Below are 22,228 nucleotides of genomic sequence, written 5' to 3' on the forward strand. Positions count from 1 at the left end.
ACGCAATATCGAACTAAACTTAAATTTCAAGTATCTATCAAGTATCTATAAATCGAAACTAAATATTATAAATTAGAATTATTTAATATATAATTAGCTTGTTTTATATGTAATTTTTCTTAAATTTTTTTTGAGCTTACTTGTTTATTTCAGGTTAGGTTCAAGTTTGGGTCGAGTTTAGACACCATACAACCTAAATTTTATTTTTTGACTTTGAGTTTTACTGTAACCCAGACTAACCAAGATCAGATTTAAATATTTTGTTTTTATTTCGATCAGTTTGGATTGGTATTTATTGAGCTTGAATGAAGTTGTCATCCCTGGATTTGGTTGGATGTTGCTTGGCAATATTTTGTTTGATGGGCTAATTAGATTTTTTTGGTCAAAATAATGGGCTAATCAGATTAGGGCTTAAAATCATTTTGGGCTTCTAAACCCCACCTCTCTCTTCCGCATGCAAAAGCAATCCACAGCCACAGGCCCACAGTCCCTGCCCCTTGGCAACCCGAGGCGGGAATAAGCAAGCAAAAAACCAGCAAACTCGAGTACCGTCAAGCCATTTTCAAAACTAAAAAAAAAGGTTAACTCCTTTCTCTTCAATTTTCAGCTTCTACAGCAAGCTTTTGCTCTCTCCCACTCTCTAATGGCTCGAAACAAGGTAAATCATCTCATTACTCGCTAGTCTTGATCGATACTTACCTTTCCCCCCTCCCTTGCCAGGGTTTTAGATTACAGTTAGTTAATTTATTTATTGGTTATGGAAACAGGAAGGATTGGTGCTGTTACTCGATGTCGGTCCAACAATGTACAGTGCTCTTCCTGAAATTAAAAAAGTTTGCTCCATGCTTATTCAGAAAAAGGTATCACAGATTTTTGCCAGTTTTGGTATGTTATGGTCCTTTTGTTGTTTCTTATTTATAATCTCTCCTCTGTTTTTTATGCGCAGTTGATTTATGGAAAATTCGATGAAGTTGGAGTTGTTGTTTTCGGGACTCAAGGTATATTAATTTCGTATACTCTGTTGATTGCTGATTTCTGCTTTATTTTTTGTATTGTTAGGGTTCGGTTTACCGATTTCCTGCTTATGCTGGTTTTTAATTTTGCCCTTCTTAAATTCTTAGAGACTGACAATGAGCTGACGAAAGAAGTAGGTGGGTACGAGCATGTTGTCGTCTTACGAAATATCAAAGTTGTTGATGGAGATCTTGTTGATGCATTTCAAGAGCTCCCTCGAGGAAACTTTGATGGAGATTGTATCCACTGGATTTTTCTATATTACTTGTTCTGGAAGTTTATGCTCTGTGCAGGTGTATTACTGCATTTTTGTTATTAGTGTTTACCTTCTGTTTCCTGGCCTTGCGTTTTGGAAGTTTATGCTCTGTGTAGGTGTATTACTGCATTTTTGTTATTAGTGCTCACCTCCTGTTACCTGGCATTGCCTTTTGAGCTCAATAGAAAGGGTCACTTTCTTTATTTTCTCAACTCTTCCAAGGGAATTTCTTTTCAGATAGAGGATGAAGTGAGCTTTGATAACTCTGGACAAATATTTAAAATAAGTCTTTTGAGCGTGCAGTTCTCATATGACACGTGCATGCATCTGTATTAGAGGACTGCCTTGATTCTTTTTGTTTAGTCCCAATAATATGGTATGGTGTTAATCTTATCAGTGCTTAATAATTTAGTACTTAACTTAGATAGATCTTGATGCTATTGTTGTTGGAATGGATATGCTGATAAAGAAGTATCAAGCAACAAACAAAGGAAAAAAGCGTCTGTGTCTTATTACAAATGCACTGTGCCCTATTAAAGATTCATGTGAAGGGACCAAGGAAGATCAAGTCAACACTATTGCGGCTCAAATGAGTGCACATGGAATGAAAATGGAAAGTGTTATTGTGAGGGGAAGATTATGCGGGGGTGGAGACCAAAGAATAATGGCTGAAAATGATCGACTGCTGAATCTTTTTTCAGCGAAAACATCTGCCAGGGCAGTGTATGTTGAGGGTCCAACTGCATTGTTAGGTGCAGTTAAAACTCGAAATATATCTCCAGTAACAATATTCAGAGGTGATCTTGAACTTGGGTCCAAGATGAAGATTAAGGTGAAGTCTTTGATTTATCATTAAAGATATTTTAGGATGTTATAATATATTCTCTTTGTTTGTTCATTTTTCATTTTAAATATGTTTGATGTATTAGATTGAGCTGATGTGAATGTTCCCTTATTACACCTCTCAGTAAATTTTTGTGAGATTCACTAATCAAGTCTACAACTGAACCGGGTCATCTAAACCTCTCAGCTCCATGGGAGCATATGAGAGGTCCAAGGTTTCTGATTTACATTTATGGTGTGTGTTGATTGTTGGATGCAGCACAGCTTTACCATAGTAGACAATAACTAGTCATCTTAAATGGTTAATATTAGCTATGAAGAGTCTGGCTCAGTAACAATTTTATGGTGTTAGTGAAGCATGGAAGGGAAGCTGGATGATTGCCAGTGTCTCTAGCAGCAGTAACTAGGCAATTAACCCAAACCAAGAGGTATCAACCCCATTTAGGCTAACATAGTAGTTTCTGTCCTCATCAGGGTTATATGTATTTAGCAGCCAAGTGAGTTCTGTAAAAACAATTACTAATTGGAGGCAGAGTCTTTCCCTCGTGTCTACATTGATCAAACTCATTGAAACCTCCACAGGCTTGAATTTGATTGAAGTACTCATTAAACACTGGGCTGATGCTTTTTTTGCGTTGTCCTGCCACAAACCACTGACACATGCTACACCCGGTGTTCAACACCAATATGCCTGGAATCCATGGCATTTGAGGCCCATGGTGCAGTCCACTAACCTCTGTAAGAGTCCTTTTTTGAGTGAAAGAGGTGGCTACGCAGGCTTTTGCTTTTACTGGCAATGGCTATCTTTTGTGCTGCATGACAATTCTGTATTTTTTTGTTGAGTCAAAATCTTACTCTAAATTGGACATGAAAGAAATCATGCCATTTCAGTGGCTATGTGGCATTAGCTCGCTCTTGTTGTCTGCAGTTTGAATCCTAATCTGATTCAGTTTCTGTCAACTTAACTTTCTCATGATCAATGTTTGGGAAGTTCTTTTTTTTATGTTCAATTCTAGTGTATACTAGTATTGCAAGCTGCATTTTTAGAATATAGACTTGGAGGTTTATTATGTTCATATTATCTGTGAGTAGGTGTGGGTCTACAAAAAAACCTCAGAGGAGAAATTTCCCACTCTGAAGAAATATTCTGATAAAGCGCCTCCAACTGACAGATTTGCGACGCATGAAGTCAAAGTAGATTATGAGTACAAAAGTGTGGAAGATCCTAATAAGGTTGTTCCTCCAGAACAAAGAATTAAGGGTTACAGATATGGACCACAAGTTGTTCCAATATCATCTGCTGAGTGGGATGCTGTCAAATTCAAACCAGAAAAAAGCGTGAAGCTTCTAGGATTTACTGATGCTTCAAACATAATGCGGTAAAGAATCACTGCTTTGTATAGTTTGGTGGGTTAAAATAAAAACTGTCTAATATTTTTCTTTTGTCCTGACATACATGTAATAAAAAGGCACTACTACATGAAAGATGTCAACGTCTTTATTCCTGAACCAGGCAATGCAAGGGCTGCTCTTGCAGTTTCTGCTTTAGCTAGAGCAATGAAGGAAATGAATAAGGTTGCAATTTTGCGATGTGTCTGGAGACAAGGACAAGGGAGTGTTGTTGTGGGGGTTTTGACACCCAACATATCTGAGAAAGACAGCACTGTAGGTTTTAGTACATGTTTTGGTGCCTCAGCATCACATTGTTTAACTCTGCACCTTGCTTTTGTTTGTTGTTTTTAGTTTAGTTACCATAGTGAATTGCTTTCTGGTTTGCTGGGCAGCCTGATTCATTTTACTTCAATGTACTTCCTTTTGCCGAGGATGTCCGGGAATTTCAATTTCCATCTTTCAGCAGTTTTCCAGCTTCATGGCAGCCGAATGAGCAGCAGCAAGAGGCTGCAGATAACCTTGTAAAGATGCTTGACCTTGCACCATCTGCCAAACAGGAAGCTCTACTGCCTGATTTCACACCAAATCCTGTTCTGGAGGTATTAGGCTGCATATATTTTGTGTACACCAGCTTGATGTAGTTTTGTTTAGCAATTGTTAATTTTTTCAAGTAAATCCTCAAGGTGCTTATTATATGAGAGCTAAAATGAAAAAATAGAGCATTTGAACCATGACCTATCATGTGATTTCTCATGTGTGTTTCTGAAATTTTCATTTTATATGAGCACCTTCATGATTTGTTTGGCCTTGTTAAATAAGACACCCAGTGCCTGTATGTTGAATTACTGTCAGTTGCCCTTCCCTGCTCTCCTGCGCAGGTGGTGGTAACTTTCTGACTGAAACTGATGGCAGTGTTCTGTTTCTCAGCGGTTTTATCGTCATCTTGAATTAAAGTCAAAGCATCCAGATGCAGCTGTGCCTCCACTGGATGAAACTCTCAAAACAATAACTGAAGCTGATCCAGATCTTCTTTCTGAAAAGAAAAATGCAGTTGATGCATTTTATAAGAGCTTTGAACTCAAGGAGAATCCAAGGGTGGGTATTTCTGAGAACTTCCATTACAAGAATAGTGTCATATTGTTGCCAAGCTAATCGTGGGCATTGATTAAGTTGATCTTGATTGCAGCTAAAGAAATCAAGCAAGCGGTTATTGGAGAAAAAACCCTCTGGTTCTGATGAGGATTATCAAGATACAACCAATGCTCTAGCTGTCAAGCCTGTTAAGGTTGAAAAAATTGGGGATTCAAGTCCAGTTCAAGATTTTGAAGCGATGATGTCATGCAGAGATAGTCCAGATTGGGTTAGTAAAGCAATTCAGGATATGAAAAATAAAATATATAGCCTGGTTGAGAATTCCTATGATGGGGATAATCATGGTAAAGCATTGGAATGTCTACTTGCCCTTCGCAAAGGTTGCATCCTTGAGCAGGTAGGTCTTTTATATCTTCTAGATGTTTTAGTTTCCAAATTGGTATAACTATAGTTTTTATGATTTATGTCTATAATTAGTGTTAATTACTCATCCTTATAGAATTTCTCTATGGCTGCAACTCTGGTGCTGCTTTGACCCAGCCCATTATATTTCATATTCGATGTTTATTTACTTTACCGTGCATCATTTGAGGTTCCAAATGTATTTGCCTCTTTAGTATAATCAAGTGATTTTGGAAACTATTTTAGGGGTTATTGATATGCTGCTTCCAAGCAACCTTCCCTGTCTTGTGATTTAGTTTTACCTTCTTGAGATAAAAGCTTGTCATGTAGTCTAAATTTCTGTAGAACTTGCATGTGGAAAACAAAAACATTGATCCAATCATTTTGACAGCCTGTGATATCAACTGCTGGTTTTTCTGTTTGCTCGATAGTTATGTGAAGTATCGACTTCGAGCACTTTGTTGGATGAAGAAGTATTATATTTTCATATCTACCTGCATTTAACTTGACTTAGCACAGGCAACTGCCGGGGTGTTGTGGTGATTTACCCGTCCTAGGCTAAGTTAATCATTTGGACTATCAGGCTAAATCAAGAATAGCTGGTTAATTTTTAAACTTCCATGCAGGAACCTAAACAGTTCAATGATTTCCTTCACCATCTTTTCAATGTCCGCCAAGAGAAAAAGCTTCGCAATTTCTGTGAATCCCTCATACCCAAAGGACTCACTTTGATTTCAAAGTCAGAAGCCATAGACAGGTTTCTTTCTAATTTCATCTATTATTTATTTACGATTGTTAAGAACTCGTAATAATCTGGTGTTTCTATATTTTGTTTCTCTAAGCAGTGAGGTTACAGATGATGAAGCTAGAAACTTTCTGGTTAAAAAAGAGCTGAAATTTGAGTGAGAACGAGACTTAATGTAAAGTTTGATTCCTTGTGGTCATGTTGTATTTTGCTGATTCAAGGTATATGACTAGAATCATATGCGTGTATAGGGTCATCAAAATCTTGAAATACAGGGGGATTGGTGTATGAATTTCCTCTAAATCTTCCATTTTAGAAGCTGGCTTGACTATGGGAAGCCTTGTTTAGAAATTAATCATACCATTTTGTCATGTTGATGGCAACCTAGGGTTCCTATACTCGAAATATTCTTGTAATTTGCAAGCTATACAGAGTTCCTACTAAAACGGAGTGAGATAAGACATACCCTTTATGCTCCCATTTCCAGTTCCTACTAAAACTGATTATGGTAGCTCCAGTGGTTGATTTCAAAACTGAAAAATTACTAGATTATTTGGCATGGGAGTTTTAAATTGACAATAATTAAAGAAGAATAATACAACAAATAAAGAAATGCTAATTTATTGGGAAAAAAATGAAATTTACCACTCGAAAAGACCGCCCATTATTGAGATTAATATGAATTCATGTCTTTTCAGTATTTTTTTAAATATTAATATATTAAAATTATTAAAAAAACACTTTGAAAAAGTAATTTGATATTTTTTAGAGTAAAAATAATTTTAAAAAAATTATAATAAAAAAAAACACTCAGAGTGATTTTTCATGCTTATTTATCTCTTGTTCTAATACTAGTGTCTTTTTGAGAATGTGTTAAAAATTATTTTTTAAGGTGATTTTATCTGGAAATATATTTTTTATTTTAATATATCAAAAAAATAAAAATTTGAAATGCAATTGAAAAAAAAACCCTTAAATTACAAGGAAAACAAATCAGAAACACAATTTGAAAATATCCATCACATCACAACACAACACAACAATGTGGTGACTGAAGCTAACACCATATCACATGATGACGTGGCACAACCATCTGACTTTTGTCTGGCAATTGACTTTTCTTCAACTGTGAAATCAAAGGATTCTCTGCTTCCAATAAAAAAATTCTCACCATTCTGAACAGTACCTTTTTTTTTTAATGGAACAGCTCAACAACAGTACCTTTTGTCTGGTAATTAACCTTTCTTTGTCTAATGCTTCCACTTTTCTATAAAATCTTTTCTTAAAAGTCTGTTTGACTTACCAGAGAGACACTATGAATTCATCACCAAAGCTCGTCTTGTATAATTTCTCGCACAGCTCCTGTTCATGGCGGGTCCGCTTTGCTTTAAACCTTAAAGGTATCATTTTCTACATTTATATTGATCGACTTTTGTTAATCATTTCTGAAAAATGGAACTGTTCAGGACTTGATTATGAGTATAAAGCAGTCAACCTTGCAAAAGGAGAGCAGTTTAGTACAGGTGAGGTTGAAAGATTTCATATACTTAGCTTACCTAGAATATGATTTTAGATTCGTACTGGTACAAGGTCCAGGTAGTGAGGATCGATGAGTGTTATTTCTGTTGCAGAGTTTGAACAATTGAATCCTCTCCGTTATGTTCCAGTCTTGGTTGATGGTGATGTGGTAGTCTCGGACTCCTTAGCAATCTTGCTGGTCAGTGTTCTTTGCTCAGAAAGGATTTTATGCATACTGTAACACTCTCGTTGCGGTTGCATTTTATGAAAATTAGACAAGGATCTACAGGCATAAATCCATGATTTGGAGTGAGTGAGTGAATAATGGCCTCCATTTAATGTTGGGCTGTGTGAATTCATAAATCATGATAAATTTAAGTTAACTTTTGAGAGATCTTCGATGAATTTTCTTTTATGCCATATTTATTTTTGTGTCTATTCATAATTTTCTGTTGTAAATGGGTAGTATTTGGAAGAAAAGTATCCTCAGAGAGCTTTGCTGCCAGATGATCCTCGGCGAAAAGCTCTAAATCTCCAAGTAAGATTGTTGTCATTGCTTATATTTTCAAACGTGAAGTGTCTGGAAAACATTGTATTAAGAATCTTCTTATGTAACGTGTTTTATAAGAGCAACAGTCTTGAACTTGTGAATGGATTCAATGATCCCTTGCTTCTAACCTTCATCAATCGAAAGGTCTTTACAGCTGGAGCAAACAGAACACGCTAACTGGATTTTGTTAGCTATTATCTAGATGGTTTCATTTCCTTCTGAGTACGGAACGTGAATCAGACTACATGGACATGCCAGTAGTTATTAACTAATTTTTCTTGTGTAACCATGCTAATCACGGTAACATGTCACAGGTTGCCAGTATCGTCTGCTCTAGCATACAACCTCTTCATATGTTGGCTTTGGGGGTACATGTATTAGTTTCAATGGTTTATCCACGTTATTTTTAGTTTCATTCACACATATATCAACTATGCCATGTCTTAATTTTTGTGTAGAAACGCATTGAAGAAAAAGTTGGTCCAGAAGAGGGATTATTATGGGCACAATCTAGTATTGAAAAAGGTTTTTTTGGTATGTGATTCTTCTCATCACGGAAGCAATCTAATTCCTTGTCTCTTTCCTTTTCCTTTCTTTGTGAGATAATTACCAAGATTAGCTACACCCATGATAGTTGAAATCATTACGAAAGAGAAACAATTGGGTATGAGTGGCAATACTTTTGCAGTGCATGAAATTTATAGCCTGTGGACGCAACCTTAGAGTCCATGTGGAATCAGATTGTAGAATGTTTTTTTTAGAGTTGTCGTTTGTATCATTTATTAACCCCTTCATATCAAGCTATTGTGCACTCCTTGTTGCTCATGTAAAGTGTTTTTATTCTTTTCTACAGCACTTGAGAAGTTGGTAAAAGACTTTGCAAGCAGATTTGCCACTGGAGAAGCATTATACATGGTCTCTTTTCAATACTTTGTTTACTGTTTCTTGCACGGAACTTAATTTATCATATCTGAATACTTCCACTAATTTTAATGGTCTTGCGTTGTTAATGCACCCTCTCTGCAAGACATTAATATATGTCAGTGTTGTGTGGCAGTTCACCCATCTAATTCATTGGTTCTTAGTCATTTATTGATTCTTTTGGTTGATTGCTCTGATTCAAAACTTTAACGATAGCATTGTGCAGAAATGATTTACTTTGAACCTAACAAAAGTTCTCAACTATGCACAAAGTGTGATTTCTAATTGGCATGTTCCTGATGCTCATATATTTTAGAAGTATATATTGCTCTGATTAAATCAATGTTCTCAGAAAATAAGAGAAATTTAATTTTGATATTTCAAATCTTAAGCCTCTTAAAGATCAGATTAATTTCTTATTTTGTTTGCAGGCGGATGTGTTTTTGGCCCCACAGATTGCTACAGTTGTTATGAGGTTCAACATTGATATGGTAAAGCATTTCCCTTGATTCTTTTCTTTATTTCCTTTAGAATTCTTTTCCAAACTAGTTCTATCATTACAACGTCCACACAGCAGAGCTGCTACTTCTTGGACACTACATACTGTACTGTAATTTTGCACTGCTGTAGATACACACTTCTCATGTTTGTGTTCATAAACCTGTTGTTTTTAATCCTTTAACAAAATGTGTTTCATACAAACACAGGAAGCATATGCACTGTACCTAGTTTTTTCTCTTGGAATAACTGAGAAACCTAAAAAATCCCACTAAAGTCGGATATTGAAAGAAGAATTTGGAGTCCAACAATCCTTCACAATTTCGCATAATTAACTTTTATTTTTGTGCTTATGATTCATAAGTTTCTGAATTCTCACCATACATCAAATGGTTCATGCCATAAAATAAGAGGATTTCATAAAGTTCCTAGCGTGTGATGTTCATATAAAATCTGAGAAGCTTCTCCATGGGTGGTGAAGCATGTTTAGCATTTATTTTCTCTACTGGTTTACAGGCTTTAAACATGAGACGAATAGAGTTGGGATAGAAGGGATATGTCCCCTTTGTCCTTCCTGTTTTAGAAGGAAAAAAAATTCACTCAAGAACTATCCGAGGCACAAATTTATTTTTTATATTTCTGTTTTCATCTCAGTCCTTTGAATCAAGCATATTTCTGTCATTCTTGTATCTATCCCTTTTGCCACGAACACTAACCAAATGTTGAAACAGCACGATGCAGTGACTATGATAATATATACGTGGTTTCGTGGATTCAAGCTTGGTGTATTCTTGTCTGTATATGGTTTTATCAAATTGGTATTATCTTGATTTCTTTCTCTTGATAAACAGCTGTGTGATTGTTTATGCAGTCCAACTTCCCTATTTTAAGTAGGGTATATGAATCATACAAGACCGTACCGGAGTTCCGAGCTTCATCCCCGGAAGCACAACCAGATGCAGGGAGTTAAGTTTGTTATTTTATTATATGAATGTCATCAAAGCTTTAGGTTCAAGAGGTCCGGCGTAGCTATCGAGTTACTTCTTTCTTTTCCCCCCCTTTTATTTGATAAATAACTGGGTAAAATGAAAAATAAAATATCTTATGCTTTGGCTAAATGATACATACAAACAAACGAGTTATGTGACAAAATTTCCGGAAAACCCAATTCCTTGAGATGAGGGACGCTCCAGGCAAAGGATAAGATAAGGCATACAGTATTTATTGGTGGCAATTAATAACTCTGACAATTTCTTTTTTGTTTTTTTAATTTAAGAATTAGTTATGACAATTTACATATAGTTACATAGAGAAATATTAAAATAATCAATGGGTAATGACCAATATTTACTCAATAATTTCATTTTAAATAAAAAAATAAATATATGGATAAAAGAGAAAATCATATAATAAGAATATCTTCATACAAAATATATATTTTTAATCATCTCTTTTATTTTATCTTTTTATATTTATTCCTCTCCTAGTAAATAGTATTAGTAGTTACTTATTGAACAAGGAAAAACACACCCTTAACTAGATTATGAAAAAATATTTTATTGAGGAATTGTTCATAAATAAAATTACATACGAAGACTTTTACATATAAATAAGGATTAAAAATAGACTCTTTACTCATTTGATAAAGTCATCAAAACTTTGTGATCCACACCAAGCTGTACCAATTCTGTACTAATTTCGAGATTTTAAATAGAATTATTTTAAATAGAATTAGCATATCATGATTCTTTAACTCAATTGATTAAGTTTTAAATTTATTTTTTAAAAATTACTAATTTGAATCTTATAAATATTAATGTTACTGAAAGTTTATATAATCGTTAATTTTAGGGTTCGTTCGTGAAATTAGTCGAGGTATACGCAAGTTGATCCAAATATGGTTTTATAATTAGATAATAATTTTATTATTATTATTATTATTATTATTATTATTATTTTATAAGAAGATAATTATAATAAAGATAGGACATACTTTTTGTTAATTCATATTTTAAATTTTTAAATTTTGAATTTTATGGATTAAAGATATGGAGATGAAGCATTCCACAGCGTATAAGTGCTTAATTGAAAGAAGGTTACAAGCGGTTAATCTAGGTTCGAGTCTAATAATGACTCTTCAGAGATGTAATAATTGCTTTGTACATGGTACGCATTCCCTCCATTGAAATTTTTTTTCTGGTTTATTTTTCACACCTCAATTAATTAAGTGAAGGGTTAATTTTTTTTTTATTATTAATATAGATCTTCGGGTTATTTTAAATGCACCTCGATTAAGGCACCGTTTGGGAACGCGGCTGCGGCCGCTTTCCCAAAAAATTTAAAATTTTGTTTTTTTGCTAAAATTTAATATGGTTTGTACGTTTTGGATCGTTTTGATGTGCTGATGTCAAAAATGATTTTTAAAAAATGAAAAAACATCATTGGCATGCATTTTGGCACGAAAAGTTATTTGAAAAGCACCCGCAACCACACTGCCAAACACGCTCTAATTTTATAAATTCTAAAATTAACGATTATATAAGTTTCCAGTGGTCCTAAGATTTGTGAGACTCGAACTAATGACATTTGAAAGATAAATTTAAAATTTGAATAGTTAAATTACACTTCTCAAAATTAAAATTAAATTTTGTAAAAATCATACATGCAGCGAGGGAATAAATTGAATTAAAAATAATAGTATCATATGTGAATTGATAATTTAATTTGAATAAATTCAAATTAATTTAATATTTATATAAATAAAAATAATATTTTAAATTATTTTTATCAATCATTTAAATTAATTTTAAATTTATTAAATCGATTAAATTATATTAAAATAATTTTCACATAGTTTTAAAAAAAATTCTAATAAAAAATAATAACAGAACTTAAATATCATCCTTATACTTGTTTAATATCATTCTAATAAAAAATAATAACAGAGCTACGTAGAAACCGTCAAACGGAAGAAGGCAAGACCCGCCAAAGTTTAATATCATCCTTATACTTGTTTATATTTTCAATTGTATTCTAAAATATTTGTTAATCAAGAGTTTGAAAGAGTAAATATGATATAAATTATGAACTTACCTATTTTCTAACTTAAACGTATATTAAAATCATTGTATATGAAAAACAAGTGATAAACTGGTAATTTATTTTTCATTTAGACAATAGTACATACTAATTGAAAAAAAAAAACTAAAGAAATACACGTTGTTTTGTAGTGTGTTAACTTTTATTTTTTATGTTTTTAAAAATGTAAAAAAACATCAAATTGATGATTTTTTAAGATTTAAGATTATTTTAATGTGCTGATATCAATAAAAAATATTTTAATATATATTCAAGTGAAAAATAACAAGAAATAAAACACATATTAATCAATAAATAATAGTGATATATTCTTATCACCTATTTTATATACTTCAAATATACACTTACTTGTTCTAAGGTATACATGTAAGTGGGTTGATTTAGTTTGGTCTCACGTGCGAGATATGGTCGAGGAGTAAGCCGTCAGGTGTCACGCCAACACTCACTTGGATTTTGTGTGTAAATGTAAGCGGTGTGGGAATATCCTGGTCGGCTGGACACTAGCTTGCGGTTTCTTGTATATGACGCCAATATATTGATTGATAGATAATTATTTTCTCAGCTCAACTTCTTGCAAATTCTGCAGCAGAAACGTTGGTTTCTCCTCAACGAAATTGAGATTTATTTTTCAGGGGGAATTGAAGGGGAAAAGGCTGCATGATGTAAATTATTTATGATAAATACAATTAAAATGAAAATATTTGATCATGAGATGATGGATTCGATTTTTTTTTAAAATTTAAAACCTTATTATAGTGATTAAAAAATCGAATGCCCACTTCTCATAAAAATTGGTGCTAAACCTAATAATTCCCATAGAGAAAAATTAGTGCTTGTATTTGAGTCTGTTAATTTCAAAGAATTTTGTTTACGTCAATTAGCAATATGCCCTTTAAGTATTATGTTGCTTAAAAAAATAATTAAAATGATAAAAAAAACTTAAAAGAACTTTATAAATTTTACAGTGTCTGGAATAATTAAGGTCTATTTAAAAAAAATAAAAAGAGCACTTGAAATAAATAAAAAAATATAAATACGAGAGATAAATCATAGATAAAAATATTTTTATTATTTTTTATATGTCCTGAATTTTATTTTATTTTGTCCATCTTTGTGTTTTTTTTTAACTTATATTAACCTAAATTAAAACTCACAAATATTTGTAACCATTTCATTTTCACAAAATAATAATACACACACACACACACACACACACCCTCTACCACCATTAAAATTAATTTTGAGTTGAATGGATTTCTGATGGTTCTGCGAACTCCTATTTATTCTGATGTTGTCATGCATTCAATCATATTTCTCACCCTCTAATTAACAATGCTGCCTTACCAGAACTTGCACCAAGCAGAGGCAGCTCTTGGCAGAGAGCTAACTATTGCAGAGAAACTATGGCTCAATTACTCAGCCAATAAACCTGATTACCTTCTTCATTATCATAACATTCTCTTCTTGATCCTCTTTTACTCTGTAGCTCCTCTCCCATACATGTTTATTGAGCTAAGCCGGTCCAAGAGGATAGACAAGCACAAGATTCAATCCAAAATCAAGAACTCATTCCAAGACATGCTGAAATGCTACAAAGAAGTTATGCAAACTTTTATCGTTGTTGTTGGTCCTCTTCAAGTCTCTTCTTACCCTTTCATCAAGGTATATTAATACGTATATATGATTATAATGCAATTTTATGAGAACTAAAAGAAATTTTTAGATTAACAAAGCTAACTACTTTGATTTTGTTCCAGCTGATTGGCATCCGAACTAGTCTGTCATTACCTTCAGGAGGGGAAATGTTCTGGCAGTTATTAGTGTATTTTCTGATAGAGGATTATACCGGTTATTGGGTTCATAGGTTGCTTCATTCCAACTGGGGCTATGAGAAAATCCACCATGTTCACCATGAATATAGTGCTCCAATGGGGTTTGCAGCGCCTTATGCACACTGGTCTGAAATTTTGATTCTTGGCATGCCTGCATTTCTTGGTCCTGCAGTAGTTCCTGGACACATTACTACTTATTGGCTATGGTTCGTTTTAAGACAAATGGAAGCTATAGAGACTCACAGCGGGTACACATGCTAAACTCTCTCGTTTATTTCAACTCCTCTTTCTGCCGGATTTTGTTAACAAATCCTGACAGCACCTACACAGTTTCTAGTAGTGGATCGATAATGGAGAGATTACAAATCCCTCTAATCTGGGGGGGGGGGGGGGGGGGAATGACATAATCTCCAAATTCGGGAGGGTGCCTTGCAATATAGCCCTTCATAAACACTAAACAGTAGGATGTAACATGTGGTTTTTCCTTGCATGATCTTAAGTTATGATGACTGATAAATATTAATTCATTTTTTATTGTCATGAAAAGTGTTTTACTTGCTTTTCTATAATGAAAAGATGAATTAAGTCACCAGTAGCTTCAAGTTACTGCAACAACCGCCGGGATATGTCTTAATTTGGTGGCTTGACATGAGCACTTGAATCAAGTACATAAAATGTTATTTGATGCGATGCAGATATGATTTTTCATGGAGTCCAACAAGATTTGTACCATTCTACGGAGGTGCAAAGTACCATGATTATCATCATTACGTGGGTCGCCATAGCCAGAGTAATTTCGCTTCCGTTTTCACATACTGTGATTACCTTTATGGAACAGACAAGGTGAGTCCTGTATCTGACAACTACGAAGAGATTTATTGTATGTACCCAACAATCATAAGGCCCTGGCTCGTATGAACCGGATCTGGGTGATGTTTTCCTAAGATGCAATCACAAGTACATATATCTTGTGTTTTATAATGGCTCTGATGCATGACTGAATTATTGGCAGGGCTATCGGCACCACAAGTCCATCCACCGAAAGGTACCTCTCTAAGGCAACTTTCTTTTTTTATACACACGAGGGTCCACTGCCAAAATATAGCCGGTGATCAGAAATGCCATTTTCGACTTCCAAGGGGACGTCGTTTTCATGATGGTTCAAGGGTTATCATTGTCCTGAGTACTTGCATGTTGCAATGGGGTATTGAGACCTAACAAGTTCTTAAAATGAAATTAATTTCCTTGCTTACCCATACAGGTAGGTTGAATTTATAGTAGATCGTTATGGCTAGCTAACTATTTTCATATTTTATTAGATGGAGGAGAGAGTGGAGAGGAATGGCGGACATCGTGAGGGCAGCTATAATTCCACGCCTGCCCAAGATTTCAAATCCGAATAACTACGATATATCAGGAGGACGCAGTGTTTTGATCCAGTTTCTCTGTAATATCATTAGTATTTAAAAGATGCTATGGTTTGTGAGGATGTGTAGTAGAGGTAAGTGTTAGGCTTCGGATTGTAATCCAAAATATAAATAAATTGGTGAGCTACGGCCTCTATTATCTAGCTTTTGGCCATTACTGTGAAAACAAATTCTGGCAAGGTAATTAAATAGAAGATCCGGGAGGAAAAAACATTCAATTTTTATTTATTTTCATTTTATCTTTTAGGTTTCCAGCATTAATCATAGAAGCAGTGGGACTGATCCATATCCTCTGCACTTGCTGCCTGCGCCCACAATAAAGGAAATTCGTAAATGATGGGTGATTCTTGATCGCATAAATCAATTGATGAATTCAATGCCCCCGATAAAGGAAATTCATGAATCCTGGATCACATAAAATCAATCGATGAATTCAAGTACTCCTGGCTTTTTTTAATAAAAAAATAATGTTTAGAATGATATTCATGTGCTTGCAGGACATCTTCTCTACCTTTTTTAAAGCCAGGAGATCCACCTATCCAAAACTCGACACCTCCCCAACAGCATATTATTTGTTGAATTATTATAAATTTACGTATACCCTAAATTTATATGAAGAAATCCAAAGCACCCTCGCAAGCCCGTCTAGCTCAGTTGGTAGAGCGCAAGGCTCTTAACCTTGTGGTCGTGGGTTCGAGCCCCACGGTGGGCGCTCTCTGTTTTTTGCTTCAAAAAACCCAGTCTAAGAGCGGAAACAGGCAGGTTACAAGGGCGAGAGCTCGATCCACTTGCAAATGTAGTGGCATTTTGATACCCAGTTTTTTCCATGAAGGATACTATTGTCTATTGATTAATTAAGTGCCATATGAGAATCATGCATCCAAAACCAAAACCATCTTCTATTTCTTTATGGAACATTTGGTCACCAAAACTTTTCAGTCAGATCAGGCTACCTTAGCCATACAACGATTAGTTTTTCTCAATTTAAAATTTCATACTTGTCCTGTGTGCCGCCGTGTCCAACCACCCAGCTGGAAGGTTTGCTCTCTTCGACTCTCTTTGAAGTGATTGGTACAAATGAACCTGAGCGGATTATACTGCAACTCAGGAAGCTATGGCTAATCAATGAGAATGTCAGGTCAAGAACTCCCTGTATATGCTTTATATCTGTCAGTGGAATCCATTATGCTGATCGGAGTGGTGGAGCTGCCCATAACTTCACTTTCTTGTCAACACTGGCTGTGGCCAAAATGGAAGTTTGTCCATCACCTGGAGAACAATAAGTGGTTATAAATCACGGTGGTCAAGGAATCATTGGAACTATTTCCTTAACTCTCAAACCTTTCTTATTCCCTCCTGGAGATACTCCCATAAAGAAGAGCAAAAAAAAAAACTAAAAGATACACATAGCATAAGGTAATGAAAAAATGAACAGAAAAGCCACAAATGTTAAACCATTTTTGTTTAATAAGCACCTGTTGGAATAGGCTTAGGCGCCCAAGCAATCCATGTGATGTCACCTGCATGATAAACTAGCATTAGTCCAAGATTCACCAAGAGATTTCCCCATGCTTATTTGCTACAAAACATGCCAAGTCTGACTCGTTGAAAAAAGTAGGAAGCAGTTTCGAGAAAGTGGAACCCCAGTAGTAAATCAATACATAATAATGAAACCATTTTCATGATCAACAATTAGAGTGGAACTACTAGCAATACATTGAGAAAAAACAACTTCAATAAAAATTTAACTCAAATGAATTCATTTGTCCAATTTCTCAAAACAAATGCTGTTGAGAATATAAAATCAGATTTCCATATGAAAGCAAGATTTTTGGGCACTGGAGACAAATCTGCCATTGCATCAAGATCTCAATCAAAGTATCCATTGCCGATTACTCATGCCAAGAAAATAGATATATTTAGGAAAGGAATATGATATTCTTACATTTTCAATCACTCTGCAGAAAAACATACTAAAATAAAGTCACAGAAATGGAACCAAAAGCATACCATCATGGGCTCTGTCAGCTGTGTCCAAAACCTTTCCAGTTTCAACACATAACCACTGCAGCATCGAACCATGGGTTGCAGCCAATATCCTTCCATCAGGGGATAAACTGAGACGATCATAATGCAAAGTTCCACCATTTGAATCATGAAGTGGAATCAGAAACACCTTTAAAGTCTTTGGATCCTCATCAAGATGATAACGAACTTGAAGGTAATAAACGAGAACTCCTCAGTATGATCTTAATCATATAATAACCAACACAAAAAAGCCACACAAATACATTGCAAAATGTATGTCAAAGTGAAAAATTAGAAACCCGCAAATCTATTCCAGAACTCAAAAAATTAGACATGCGTTATGTTCTCATAGCATGATACCAGTCTCCCATTTTCATTTTCTTTAGAGGCAGCTACAGAGAAACAGTCCATGACACCACAAATTTTACTTTTAAAAAAGTTGCAACGTAGTCATGAACCTCAATGTATTCAAGAATACTATAAAGCTTTTTGGTATATTCACAGCAACAAGAAGAGCAAAAATCCTGCTAAAGCATGAAAAGGACAGATGATCTGTAGATTGAAATTTGAAATCATCTAGTAGATCGCCCAAGGATCAATTTTCCTACTTGCAGACCATGACAAAAGAAGCATGCTTAAAGGCATGACATTCAGCATAGAGGTGAACTTCTCTTGATCCACAGATGAAAAACAACCCAACAAACACATTCCAGTCATCGTGGTGCCAGTTTGGACTGTAAGATAATGGATGATATACATGTTGAATGCTTGATATACAGGGGGTAAATATTAGCTTAGATACTTTACAAGAACTTCGATAAAATATTGAAGCGGGAAACAATTCTTGTTGTTGACAAAACTGGAATGGTGTTCAGAGATTAGTGGTTCTATAGATTCTGCACAATGGAGTGCTATTTTAGATAAAACTGACATGACATCTAAAGATAATGTATGCTCAGCCTGAAATGCTAGATCATAATGCTCTTTGGTTTCCAATCATTCCCTGGAAATCATGCCTTGTCTCAATTCTGGACATTAAATCCAAAAATTGAGAAGCCCTTACCCTCCTATACTAATAATTGCACTGCCCTATTTTTTCAACTTTTCTAAGGGAGTCCTAATTCAAGCACATAGAGAAATATCTATTAAAGGGCATACCATTGATGTTCCATAATTCAAGCACATAGAGAAATATCTATTAAAGGACATACCATTGATGTTCCATATTCTTATTGAACCATCTTTGGAGGCTGTGATGATTTGCTCTGAGTCTGGAGTGAAGCATAACCATGTTACTGCACTCTGAAGATCAAATTTAACTTGAGATGAGAAACAATAGCATATCCAAGCTATATATGAGCATATTCTGAGGTGAGAAACAAAATAACAACAACTCCAGAAGTGCAATATAGTTCAAATGATACGGCTAAAATATGATAAAAGAGATCATTCCATTTAGACGAGAATCGATATCAACAACCAGAGACAGATTGAATATATCTACAAGGATAAACATTTATGGCACCATATCAGACAATAATTTAATCACTGTTACTAACATTTTTTTACTACTCAATGCACATCCACTTCAAAAAATTCAGCATTAATCCAATCATTGACTAGAGACATATTACAAACATATCCATGAAGCTCACAAACAAAATAAAGAATGAGGGAATTTGGAGCACAGGGGAAAAAGATAGACAAAGACAGCAAAGCTTGAACGAGATGTGGATGAAATAACAGAGGTCAATATTGAGTAGAGTACATACCCTGTGCCCTTTAAGTTGCATGACTTTTGGAACCTCCTTGACAGAACCATCCTTTGAATACACAATCTCCCATACCTGACAAAGAAATTTAAAACCACCATAGCAATTCAATATTCAAATACTACCAGAAAATTAAATTTAAAGCTTGCTATTATGATCCAGGCCTCTCAAAATAACTTTTGTATAGCAGTTGCAAATGAAGATAATAGACTTGATCCATATGTGGTGACCAATAACAGTTGTTTTAATTCATTAGAGGGAAGATAAATCTCTTGATGTGACCTGATACATTGACTCATAAGCAAACTTGTAAGCAAGCCTAAACTAATAGCTTCTTAAGGTTATTAAAAAAAAAATACTTTGCACCAATAAAAATGAACTCAACTGACTGCGCACAAATGAGTTAACTAAATTGTTTTTGGGAAGTACCATGAGTGTCACAGGGGATGTTAGATTCTATACCTGAGAATCTTCAACACCATCCACTTTATCAAGAGTCACATCATATGGTGCATTGTGTGAATGAGTTTCTTTTGTTTTGCACAAACTAGGGGTATATCTAACAGAGTCCAAACAAAATGCTTTTGCCAGTAATCAGAGATATTCACCTTCACATCTGCAGTAAAAGCTGCAGCAGCAATGAAACGTCCATTTGGTGATATAGCAGCCATTGTGTTTTTCAATTGATTTGTATCGACAGTCCCCAAATTCTTTCCTGTCTTTCCATGCCAAATTTTGATATCAGTACCTGGAAAGTAGCATAGAAAATACACAATCAGCATTGCTCTCTGAAACCCAAGAAAGAAAAACAATTACAACAGAAGTATGAATGGAAGAGGTTGGGTTTTTCTGCTCCAGGTAATATCAGTTTGATAATTTAAAATCACAAATTCAACGGGTTATTCCTTAAGATTAATGATGATTTCCGGTGGCTATCATGTCATTAAAAAAAATCACAATATCATGTTGTCTTAGTAGTGGCCTGGTCACCAGAATCCACACCCATGCACAGATGTCAGCACTGTCCGGTGTCCTTAGTTAATATATTTTTAAGGCAGCTAATCAGACAGAAATCCACAGTTTTGGAAAGTGTTGGCTACATTCATGATAAAATCATGGAGTGTCATTTCTGAAACCATGTGAGATGCACGTGATGGACAATTAAAGTTAAATTATGGATGGATGGAACAGTTTTCAATGTGTAAGGCAAAAGAATAAAATTTGTTCCAAACATTACAAATCCCAAAAAAAGTCAGAAACCACTAAAGTCAAATATCTGATAATTGTGTTTTTTCCTGACAATTAAATTTTATCTAACCATCCAGTCTCATATGCAAAGACTCCACATCTGAGACATGCTTAAAAACCATACCTATTCTATAATCACTTAATTTGCAGCCCTTGTCCAAATTTTAGGCATCATTTCCTAGTCTAACAAGGTTAGCAAACATATGGATCCCAGTATTCATACCATTCCAATAGTAAGCCAGAACATTTATATCATCAACCCATCCATGCCCATTTAAATATTATTAGAACACATAGGATACGATATCTAACCCAGGAAAAAGATCAGCACGTACCTTCCGAACAAGAGGCCACAATTGTACTTCCGTCGCCATTGCCATAAGTTGAAGCAGTTCCAACCAGGGTCAAAACCACCTTTTTCTCATGAATTTTGTGATGTTCCCATTTGATTTCTGGTAGCGGAAGCTTTGGTTGCTGCTTAGAGTCATTAGAATCTTTGACCTTTTCCTCTCCCCACATATATAAGGAAGAACCGGACAGTGTGTGCGACGCCAACACGACAGATGACGCGTCATCAGAAAACGCCACTGCAACCGGGTGACCTCCAGCCGGCACATTAATTCTCAAAAACCTACAAATTAACTATCAGCACTAAAATAAAAATAAAAAAAAACTAGCATCACCAATTTAAAGACTAATTACATAATCTGAAAAAGAAAAGCTTCAGGTTCGTACTTGAAACTTTTACTCGAAGCATCATCTAACTTGAACACCCTCACCACTCCATCTGCACAAGCTGTTTTTTTTTTCAAAAAATAATAAATAAAAAGGACATAATCAGCCGACTCAGTAAAAATTTCTAAAATTGATCATCCATAAATATCTAACAATATTGCACATGTACTTACCGGTAGCCAAACTGCGTCCATCATAAGAGAAACACAGGCCCGTAACTGAATCACCGTGACCTTTCAAAGTATTCAAATCCAACGGATGATGTTTCTTGTTATGATCCTGCACATTTCGCAATCAAGACAATAAAAACTCGAAAAATAAGAATGTCAAGTTCAAATTCATCATTTACTTTACCTTATCAGAAGAGGCGTGAGAGTGAGACTTTTTAGATTGATGAGTGGGTTTAGGAGGTTTTCTAAGAGGATCCGGATGGATTTCGGGTTTCGCGATGGATCCAATTTCGGATTTTCTTTTGAGAAAGTAGTTTTTAAAGAAGATAAGAGCAATTGCAGTACCGAGAAGGACCGAGATAAGAGCAATCGGGAGGACCTGATCCATATTTTTTTCGAAATTTTTAATTAGGTGATCTCGACGATGATGAGAAATGGCCCCCGGCGAGGAGGGGGGGGGTGTTATACGTGTCGCCTTGTTGCGTCTTTCGCTCACACTGTTTCTTCACTCTCCAGTGTAGAAATTAGAGAATGGAGTGGAAATAGTTGAAAACCAGTTTGATATTTTATCCAGGAAAATCTTCTGAAGCGGGCTGTATAAAGCAACAAGTCCAAGTACAAAGGCAGCAGGCCCAATAGAGCTAGGGAAATACATCTGGACTTAAGCCTGATGAGAAACTAGTGGG

General features: G+C 35.0%; 4 protein-coding genes and 1 non-coding gene across 7 annotated transcripts; 4 read left to right on the forward strand and 1 right to left on the reverse strand.

The window, feature by feature from the left end:
- Window positions 1–545: 545 nt before the first annotated feature.
- Window positions 546–6,224, forward strand: LOC133681834 (ATP-dependent DNA helicase 2 subunit KU80). The gene is made up of 12 exons (XM_062104993.1): window positions 546–658; window positions 768–860; window positions 947–998; window positions 1,122–1,253; window positions 1,699–2,102; window positions 3,206–3,492; window positions 3,583–3,778; window positions 3,898–4,104; window positions 4,433–4,600; window positions 4,692–4,994; window positions 5,626–5,756; window positions 5,845–6,224. The coding sequence occupies exons 1-12, from the start codon at window positions 644–646 to the stop codon at window positions 5,903–5,905; spliced, it is 2,049 nt and encodes a 682-aa protein (XP_061960977.1). The 5' UTR covers window positions 546–643; the 3' UTR covers window positions 5,906–6,224.
- A 624-nt stretch (window positions 6,225–6,848) lies between these two features.
- On the forward strand, window positions 6,849–10,349 carry LOC133681913 (glutathione S-transferase 2-like). 2 transcript variants are annotated; one of them, XM_062105108.1, is made up of 10 exons: window positions 6,849–6,975; window positions 7,051–7,144; window positions 7,211–7,267; window positions 7,376–7,461; window positions 7,729–7,800; window positions 8,127–8,180; window positions 8,271–8,346; window positions 8,666–8,727; window positions 9,165–9,224; window positions 9,748–10,009. In XM_062105108.1, exons 1-10 carry the CDS (start codon window positions 6,943–6,945, stop codon window positions 9,778–9,780), a joined length of 627 nt encoding a protein of 208 aa, XP_061961092.1. In that variant the 5' UTR covers window positions 6,849–6,942; the 3' UTR covers window positions 9,781–10,009. The 2 variants fall into 2 exon arrangements, with proteins under 2 accessions (XP_061961092.1, XP_061961091.1); XM_062105107.1 differs by lacking the exon at window positions 9,748–10,009 and adding an exon at window positions 10,103–10,349 and having other exon boundaries at window positions 6,853–6,975.
- Window positions 10,350–13,592: 3,243 nt separating this feature from the next.
- Window positions 13,593–15,813, forward strand: LOC133681426 (methylsterol monooxygenase 1-1-like). 2 transcript variants are annotated; one of them, XR_009836517.1, is made up of 5 exons: window positions 13,593–13,992; window positions 14,088–14,410; window positions 14,858–15,005; window positions 15,175–15,366; window positions 15,482–15,813. XR_009836517.1 is itself a non-coding variant. In XM_062104469.1 (5 exons), exons 1-5 carry the CDS (start codon window positions 13,663–13,665, stop codon window positions 15,563–15,565), a joined length of 918 nt encoding a protein of 305 aa, XP_061960453.1. In that variant the 5' UTR covers window positions 13,596–13,662; the 3' UTR covers window positions 15,566–15,813. The 2 variants fall into 2 exon arrangements, 1 of the variants encoding a protein (XP_061960453.1); XM_062104469.1 differs by having other exon boundaries at window positions 13,596–13,992; window positions 15,175–15,207.
- Window positions 15,814–16,228: 415 nt separating this feature from the next.
- Window positions 16,229–16,301, forward strand: TRNAK-CUU (transfer RNA lysine (anticodon CUU)). The gene has a single exon. It is a non-coding gene; the product is annotated as a tRNA-Lys (tRNA).
- Window positions 16,302–16,464: 163 nt separating this feature from the next.
- LOC133681524 (uncharacterized) lies at window positions 16,465–22,099 on the reverse strand. Its single transcript, XM_062104585.1, has 10 exons — window positions 21,727–22,099; window positions 21,546–21,651; window positions 21,373–21,433; window positions 20,973–21,268; window positions 19,998–20,137; window positions 19,390–19,464; window positions 18,829–18,919; window positions 17,600–17,803; window positions 17,065–17,109; window positions 16,465–16,858 (listed from the first exon to the last, which is right to left on the reverse strand). Exons 1-10 carry the CDS (start codon window positions 21,928–21,930, stop codon window positions 16,773–16,775), a joined length of 1,308 nt encoding a protein of 435 aa, XP_061960569.1. The 5' UTR covers window positions 21,931–22,099; the 3' UTR covers window positions 16,465–16,772.
- Between the last annotated feature and the right edge of the window lie 129 nt (window positions 22,100–22,228).

This window comes from Populus nigra, chromosome 2 (assembly GCF_951802175.1).
Source record: "Populus nigra chromosome 2, ddPopNigr1.1, whole genome shotgun sequence".
Lineage (NCBI taxonomy): Eukaryota > Viridiplantae > Streptophyta > Magnoliopsida > Malpighiales > Salicaceae > Populus > Populus nigra.